The following is a 9,332-nucleotide window of genomic DNA, read 5'->3' on the forward strand; positions in this document are numbered from 1 at the left end:
GGCAATGTTAGACATATGTGTGTGTGCTTGAGCTAGTGTATGTGCAGACCTATTGTTGTGTGCAGCAGGCCTAAGCTGGTGGGCTTGGCTGGCTTGAGTATGGGCGCGCGCGTGGCTTGCTTAAGGCCCAAGTTAGTTAGTTAGCTTGTTGTTTGTTTGTTGTAACCGTTTTGTACACTTTGTTCTTTGGCTATATAATGCCTAAGACTAGTCTAATAACATCAGAGATTCCATTTGCCTCCACAGTTCACACTACATTTGGAACAATGATTCTATAGGGTGTCAATTTTTATATAGGCACATTTATGTCATTTAATGATTTTTTTTTCTCTTACTTTCTATTCACTTTTACTTCAACCAAATAACTAAACAAATATCTTACTTTTCATTCATTTTTATTCCTTCAACGTTTCTTTAACTCCATCCATCCTTGTATAATAACCGTATAAAAATACTGAGTCTAATATTTTTTTGGTATTAACTCTCTGCCACCTTTCATTCGGATAATCCAAAATATTCAAAATCTGACAAAAAAATTATTCTAACTAAATAAAACCTTAATTTTCTTTGAGAACTCATTAAGAATTTAAGCTCAATATCTTAATTTATTGATCCAATCTTGCTAGCACCTTTTATTGCCATCAAACAAAGGTGGAATAATTTCACTATTGAATTATTTCACCCTCACGGGTGATATCTTTATGCCGACGATGATGTGACATATACAAAGTGAAATGCTGGGAAATAGTTTTCATTGCTACAAGGCAAACTTGGTTTTCTTTTCTAGACCACTAAAAAATTTTGCTCATTTTCACACACTTCCTCGGATTTGGATTTTCAGCTAAAAAGATAAGTGCAACTTCACGTTGTACTTGATTTTAGTTATCGATTTTTTAAATCAAACGATTCAAATTAAAAATTTAAATTTAACTGTAGAACAATTTCAGCTGTTGATTTGAAATCGAATGGCTGGGATCAATTCATCTTCCATTACTGCAGGAAATCCACTTAATAATTAATGTAATAATTAAGTTTCTTTTAAAGATGAATTGATCGAAAGAATTCAAATTCAATTTTAAAAAAGAATAGTTTTTGTTTGACTTTAATTATTTTCGAATAAAACTCTATATTATCACACTATTTTTCCCTCCAAATATCAAACAATGTTACATAAGAATGAAAGTCATTTTACTATATATCTACAATAACATCAAAAACTATCTAAGAGTCTGATTTCATAATAATAAACCGATAGTCAAAATCTCACGTCGGCCTCTCCAAATAGCGGAAAGTTCACTAAATTATATAAAGACACAGTGAATCTTTTTATTCAACCCTATGCCATTTCATTTGTTTTTATCCACCACAATATTTTGGATATATATTATTTGTACCGAATCTTTTTAACATTATTAAGATAGTGAATGTTTTGTTCAATCCTATGCAACTTCATTTGTTGTGTCTTGAAACAAAGAAACCAAACAAAACAGGGGAACCTACTTAATAAAAAAGTTGTCTCAATCAATTATTCATTTTCTAAACTTTCCTCTCATATGGGTCTTTATTATTTGAACAAAACACTCATTTTTAAGATTATACTTATGATCTTTATGCTATTTCTATCATTCAAATTTTCCATAGCATATAAAATTCAAGCTTCATTTGTTTTTGGTGATTCTTTGCTTGATGTTGGAAACAACAATTACATTACTTCACTTGCTAAAGCAAATCATTATCCTTATGGAATTGATTTTGGAAAAGCCACAGGTCGTTTTTGCAATGGAAGAACCGTTGTGGATGTTATAGGTAAGTGTTTTTATGTCTTAGATTTTTTCATTTTTGTTAATTTTTTTTACTACTAACCTAATTAGTTAGGGAAAAATATTTCCTGGCTGTTATAGAAGCACACTATAACACGCTGCAATTGATACCCGTCGTTCAATCATAAATCAAAGATTGTGATCATTGTTATCGAAAAGACACAGTTTTTAATTTAAACCGTCTGATATCAGATTGATGGCCGAGATCGAAAACAGTGTGAAACTGTGTGTTTTTATTACGACAGCAAATTTTAATCCAATAGTTAGACTCGCATATTTTAAATGTAAAAATGTGTGAAATTTTGAATTCAAACCCGAGTCACCGAATACTAGCATTCATACAGATATCAATTGAGTTGTACTTTAGGAGACTCGTTTTTTGTTAGCTTATTGATTACTATTTTTTATTTTTTTTTTGAATTATAAGAGCAAGAAATGGGTTTTGGCTATACTCCACCCTACATGTCTCCTAATACTTCTGGAATGGTGATTCTAAAGGGTGTGAATTATGCTTCTGCTGCAGCTGGAATTCTCAATTACACTGGTCACATTTTAGTAAGTTTTTGTTTTCACATTGTCTATTGTTTTCTAGTTCCATGTTCAATTATTGGGGTAACAAAATTCAATAAGGAACAGTTTTTGAACATTGCAATAATAATATAAGAGTCTTTTCCTAGTCCCACATGCATCTAAGAAACAGTTGTCTAGTTCCATATTTTTTGTTATACATATTATGCATTTTTATCTTTTTCAGCTTATATTCTTCTACTTCAAAAAATAAAAATAAAAATAAAAATTGTTGCTTTATTTTTATCCAAAATATGGATTAATTTCTTCATAGTTGCTTAACAATCATGTGACATTATGGAATTACTTTAAAGTGATTTTGCTAAAGAGTTGCTTATTTTCCACCCAAACAAATACGTTGGACATGAATTATTATATGTATCAATATCATATTGTCGTCTAAATATCAAAATGAATCTCGTACAACAGCTATACAATGTAGCAGTTGTACGGATCTAAATTCTCTCTATATAGAGTAACGGGATGAATCATCATTGTCAATAATAGGGTGATCGAATCAACTTCGATGCACAAATCGACAACTTTGCAAATACAAGAGAAGAAATCATCTGCAAAATTGGTGTTCGTGCAACTCTCAATTTGCTTAAACATGCTCTCTTCACAGTAGCATTTGGTTCAAATGATTTTCTTGATAACTATTTGTCAGAAAGTCATTTGTTGTCACCAGAATCATTTGTTGCCATCATGATATCAACATTCAGAGTACAACTAACAGTAATTTTCTAATACCTAGAAAATTAAATTTGCTTATAAAAACGTTCATATTTTCTTTGTTGATCATGCACATAATTTTATATTGCTACTATTTGCAGCGGTTGTTCAATTTAGGAGCAAAAAAAATTGTTGTGGTAAATGTTGGGCCTATTGGGTGTTTACCATATATGAGAGATTTTAATCCATTTTCTGGAGACAAATGTGTCACATTCCCTAATCAATTAGCTCAATTATTTAACAACCAACTGAAGAGCCTTGTTGAAGAATTGAGGGCCATTTTGAAGGGTTCGATATTTGTTTATGGAGATGCTTACCACATTATGGAAGATATCATCATGAATTACACTAAATATGGTAATTTTTTCTCTACACTTTTCTATTTTCATGAATTTATTTTAAATATTAATTCATACGCACCAATATTATCAAAGTTTTTTAAAATGCATTTAATCATATTTCACCGTATAGATTTTAGTCGTGAGGTAACAAAATTAGGGCCGGCCTTACACATGTGCAACATGCCTTGTTGTGTCGGGCCTCTATTTTGAGGGCCTAAAAAAATTATATTGTAGTAAGTCTCTAAAAAAATAAAAAGATTGATTTTTAAAAAAATAGTCAAATATTTCTTTAACCTGTCTATATTAAAAAAGAATTTAATTTATATGCACCGTCGGTGTAAAGTTATTTTGCACATTCGTCCAATAATATAACAACACATCATGTATGGTAATTAAAAACACATGAAGTGTCACATTCGTTAAGTTATGTGGCAACGCGTTATTGGATGTATGTGTTAAAAACTTTTACACCGACGGTGCACAATAATTAAACTCATTAAAAAATCAGGTCCAATTCAAAGTGGTTTAGTCCATTAATATAATTTTTAACGTTTGAGCTGGGATCTCCATATAGTTGGACCGGCTTTAAACAAAATGATTTCATAGTATACTTTGATTGAATATAAAAAAAATATTTTTTTTTTTATATTCAAAAAAAAAAAATTCTACCAAAAAAAAAATTACATGTTCCAGAAGTGTAGTTCAAATGATAGCTACTAGGAATATTATTGGAGTGATTGCGGTTCGAACCATGGATTTCACATTTCTCCGCATTTAAATGTGTGAGAGTCTAGCCACTAGACTGCTTAAAAAAATTAAATAAATAAAATTACATTGATAGTGTATAAAAATTAAATATTTTATTTTTTAAGTATTAAAAAATTCATTGTCCCTTTTTAATAACTAATTATTTTAATGTGAAATAGGTTTCAAGAATGCAAATTCTGCATGTTGTCACGTAGCTGGTAGATTTGGAGGGTTGATTCCATGTGGTCGTTATTCAAAAGTTTGTGAAGATCGATCAAAATATATTTTTTGGGATACTTTCCATCCTAGTGATGCTGCCAATGTTATCGTTGCAAAACGTTTATTAAGTGGTGATGTTAATGATGTTTCACCTACAAATGTTTGGCAACTCTTGCAAGCTTGATATATTATATTGCTAGAATTTAAAAAATTATGATAGAATAGAGGGAAATTCTTTAGAGCTATAGCTTTTCATTAAGATGCATTAATTACCGACTCGCGGCTCTAGCAAACAAGGGGATCATCGACTCGCGGCTCTAGCAATCATATTTTCTTTAATGTGGTTTCTCGTTACAAGTATGGTGAGAATTTGTAGCGGATGCGTGTTGATTTTATTCCTTATGAAGAAGGGTGTAGCCACTTTAATTCCTTCAGATCAGTGGTGATAGGAAAAAATCGGAAGAAAATATCTATGTAATTTGGTCAGCTACCACGTAGAACATTTGACAATTGAAAAATCATTTTATTAAAGTTGTCTGATTCAACATAGTTAGTAATCAGTCTTCTCTCTCTATATGAAGGATTGGTGAGGTCACTCAACCATGTGCTCTAGCAAAACTAAGGTAATCAATAATTTGAATTTCCAGGTAAATGGAAGTAGATAAGTTGTTTAGAGATTTCAAATTACATAATAAAAGAGTACAATTCCGTGCCTTTTCTATTTCATTGTTACTCCATATATACAAACTACTTGGCTCCTATTTAGGCATTATAATAGGTAACTAATCAAGCCTAGTTAATACCAAATCATCACTATTAATACATAATAATATACAATGAAAACTATTTAATAATAAGAATATTGCTTCACTCTATCACACCCCCGCAGTCGAAGCGGGAGGATCACGAACACTGAGACTGTTGCGGAAGTCCTCAAATAAAATAAGCGGCAATCCCTTAGTAAAGATGTCAGCTATTTGATGAAGAGATGGGACATGACGTACACGAACTTCTCCACGTGCAGCTTTTTCTCGGACAAAATGAATATCCATTTCAATATGCTTCGTGCGCTGGTGTTGAACGGGGTTCCCAAAGAGATAAATGGCACTAACATTGCCGCAATAGACTACTGTAGCTTTATGAACAGGACAATGTAGTTCCAAGAGAAGATTGCGAATCCAACAAGACTCGGAAACAACATTAGCCACCCCCCTGTATTCGGCCTCTGCGCTAGAACGAGATAGAGAAGGCTGGCGTTTTGACGACCACGATATCAGATTGTCACCAAGAAACACACAATATCCTGAAGTGGACCGTCTAGTATCATGACATCCTCCCCAATCAGCATCAGTATAAGAAACAAGATCTGCAACTGAGGAAGGATACAAGTGTAAACCAAGATGAAGAGTGCCCTGAACATAGCGTATGATACGTTTCAAAGCGTTCATATGCTCATCACGAGGGTCATGCATATGAAGGCAAATTTGTTGAACCGCATAAGAAATGTCAGGTCGAGTAAATATGAGATATTGTAGAGCACCTGCAAGACTGCGATACTTTTTTCGGATCTTGATACGGAGTACCTGCTATAGCACTGATTTTCGGGTTAGTGTCAATTGGAGTTTGAGCAGGTTTACAAGAGGACATACCCGCACGATCAATAGGAATTGCGTTTCAAGGTGTCACGCAAGGCAGATAAGCTAATGAAAACATACCCATTTGAAGAAGCTTTCACGGTTTCCTTTTGAAAGACAAAGTACACAAATAAATAAAAAATGTTATGATCACTCGAGCCATGTAATTAAACTGTTGTCTCTAAAACGTATTGGTTTGGTTGGTAATCCAAGCTCTGAAGCGTTTCAGCCTCTGAGGAAATATAGTCTCTGTACCTCGCAGCTTTTGAAGGTGATATAGGTTCTGAAGTATAGGAGGCTCTGAAGCTCTGTTTTGGTTCTGATGCGCGTTTCTGTTTTCTTAGCTTTTTAAAGGCAGTTAGTTAGTTTTGTACAGTTGTAATTCAGTTACTTTTTGTTTGTCCTAGGTAGTTATGCAGTTACTTGCATTTGAAGTAACAAACTATTGTATATAAACAAACTAGGCCCTTTGTGGAAGAATAAGATTTTACTTTTCCTTTATTCAACTTTCTGCTTAGTTTTCAATAAGTCATTTTCTCTCAGATTATTCATTCTTCATTCCTTTTTCATTCTTCTGTGTTCTTTGTTTTGGGTTAATTCCTCAACAAAGTGGTATCTAGAGCTTTCACGATCCAAGAGATTTTGATTGAAATCTTTCACCAAGAAAGAGAATCAAAGGTTGCAGTGATTCAATCATGGCTGGGAAGAGTAATTTCCATGCGAATTTGCCAATTCTTGATGGAAAGAACTGGGATACATGGGTCAAACAGATGAATGTGATATTCATTGTTCAAGAAGTGGATGACCAAGTGAAGACAATTCTTGATCCATTACCAGCAAATGCAACAGCAGAACAGAGAACAACATTCAAAAAAGCAGATAGAAAGATAGCAATGCACTATTTCTCATTTATCAATGCATTGATGCCAAGGTGTTTAAGAAAATTGCAGATTTCACAACTTCCAAGGAGACTTGGGACACTTTGCAGAAGAGTTATGGTGGTGATGCAAAGGTCAAGAAAGTGAAATTGCAAGCCTTAAAGAGACAATATGAACTGCTGGAGATGAAGAATGATGAGACAATTGCAGATTACTTCACGAGAGTGGTGACTTTCACTAATCAGATGAAGATTTTGTGGAAGTAATCTTGCTGAACAAGAAACAATGGAAAAAGTACTTTGAACTTTAACTTCAAAATTTGAGCACATTGTGGTGACAATTGAAGAAACAAAAGACTTAATTAGTGAAATCAAGATTGAAGACTTGCAGAGTACACTTGAGGCTCATGAGATGAAGCATGGTGGGAAAAACCATGTCAAAAAAGATGAGCAAGCTTTGTTTGTAAAGTTCAAAAAGTACCAAGATGACAAAAAGAAATGACAGAAAAAGAAAGAGTCCAAGAAAGGGAAAGAAAGTGTTGAAGACAAGCCTGAATCCTCAAAAGAAGAAGGAGGAAAAAAGAAGAATTTGAAGTAACAACGTTTGTCACAAGAAAGGGGGTTTGAATTGTGACCTTTTAAAATTTCAACTGCAAAATAATTTAAACACAATACAAACTATGGTAGTATATAGTTAGACTAGCTGGAGAACATTCTCCTCAAATGTAAGTGCAATAAAGTGATTTGTGTGAGTTAGTGTTTGCACAAATAAGAGAGTAAGGGAGGAGAGAATCACACAAAGAATTCATCTAGTTTTGTTCGTAACAGAACAAATATCAGTGTACATGAACCAATATGAATCATCCACGTTATATACAGTTATTACTCAATCAAATGTCAAGATACTTGAGTATTCACCTTTAAAAAAAATAGAAATTTTCAAAATAATATTTAAATTTGTTAAAAAAAATTAAATATTAAGATTTGGAGAAAATTATGTTGAGTTTTTTTTTTTTGGAATTATTATGTTGAGGTGTTTGGTTTTTAAAAGAAAAAAAAAATTAAAACTAGGTTTGTTTGGAATTATTTGGAGCATCTCATTCCTTTCCGAAAAAGCAATGGCCACCATTGTGAACCGTAACCGTTACCCCGACCAGAGCATTTACACCGTCAACATTGACGGAGCCAATATCACCGTGACAGTTACATCCTCCACCTCGATCTTCGAAAAGTGGATCTCAACCGCGCTTCTCCTCCGACGAGATTATTATCCCTATGCAAAATTCATCATCGGCTTCGCCATCGATCGTGAGGTAAACACATTGCAATTCTGCCTCTATAACAGTTGCCTAATTTTCCAAATCGGTCAGGCAGGTTCCGTATCGCAAATGATCCGTGATTTCATGAAGGATTATCACATTGGATTCCCAGGGATGAATAACCTATGGTATAGGCGGACATTGATGTCGAAATATGCAATAGAACTGAAAATAGATCCTGCTGATCTTGCGCTTTGGTACGCGAGAGGAAAGCATGGTCATTTTTCGTTAAACGAAATTGTTTTAAATATGTTAGGAATCAAAGTGAATCAGAGAGAAGAGATAAGAATGAGTGATTGGAGTGGAGAGAATCTTAGCGATGAACAAATTATATTTGCTTGCATTGATACTCATTATGCTTACATGGTAGGAAGGGAATTCAAGGCGTGGCAGTGGGGCTTGTAATGTAATTTGTAGTCTTGATGATTGCATTGCATCTCATTTGGAAATTGTTCAATATTTGAACAAGTATCTTTCTAAAACTCTCATTCAATACTATTATTTCTTTCATAATTTTCCTACTTTTGATATTGGATTTTATTGGTTCGTCCTACTTTTAATCAACTGTGTTGTGTGTACATGGATAGTTTCAGCAATATTCACATGGCAGTTGAATTACAACATGTTCACTCTTAGAGTTGCTCGAATGAATGATTTTTTTCATGATGAATGTACTTAATTATATTTTGGCAAAAAAGTCACTGCTATTTTGGTGACATTGCAGAGGGCATAAAAATTCATTGTGTTTCTAAGGTTGGTGGTAATGAAATTGCCTTGATTGATATGTTTAGAAATAATTAATGTCATGAATCCACCTTGGACATCCAAAACTAATCTTGGAGCTTTTGTTTTGACACAATCATTGAACATGATTAACCATCAATAGTGTGTTCTCTCTTGTGTGGTCATTTTTCTGTAGAAAAAAGAACTTACAAGTACTCCAGTTACTTACTGAACTCAATTAGTTTGGTAATGCTCAAGTTTAATTAATTTAAAACAAGATGGAAATGCCATATTTTTTTGTTTGTCTGCATAATTGCATGAAGCTTAATGCATCCCTAGTCAAAATTTGCTAT

At 33.2% G+C, this 9,332-nt stretch overlaps 2 protein-coding genes across 2 annotated transcripts; both read left to right on the forward strand.

The window, feature by feature from the left end:
* The first annotated feature begins 1,408 nt into the window (after positions 1 to 1,408).
* Positions 1,409 to 4,658, forward strand: LOC123885095 (GDSL esterase/lipase At4g16230-like). Its single transcript, XM_045934324.1, has 5 exons — positions 1,409 to 1,806; positions 2,248 to 2,375; positions 2,895 to 3,122; positions 3,221 to 3,476; positions 4,387 to 4,658. The coding sequence occupies exons 1-5, from the start codon at positions 1,425 to 1,427 to the stop codon at positions 4,608 to 4,610; spliced, it is 1,218 nt and encodes a 405-aa protein (XP_045790280.1). The 5' UTR covers positions 1,409 to 1,424; the 3' UTR covers positions 4,611 to 4,658.
* Positions 4,659 to 8,039: 3,381 nt separating this feature from the next.
* On the forward strand, positions 8,040 to 9,101 carry LOC123885495. The gene has a single exon (XM_045934779.1). The coding sequence runs from the start codon at positions 8,056 to 8,058 to the stop codon at positions 8,659 to 8,661; it is 606 nt and encodes a 201-aa protein (XP_045790735.1). The 5' UTR covers positions 8,040 to 8,055; the 3' UTR covers positions 8,662 to 9,101.
* The last annotated feature ends 231 nt before the right edge of the window (positions 9,102 to 9,332 follow it).

Source organism: Trifolium pratense, linkage group LG5, assembly GCF_020283565.1.
Source record: "Trifolium pratense cultivar HEN17-A07 linkage group LG5, ARS_RC_1.1, whole genome shotgun sequence".
Taxonomy (NCBI): Eukaryota; Viridiplantae; Streptophyta; class Magnoliopsida; order Fabales; family Fabaceae; genus Trifolium; species Trifolium pratense.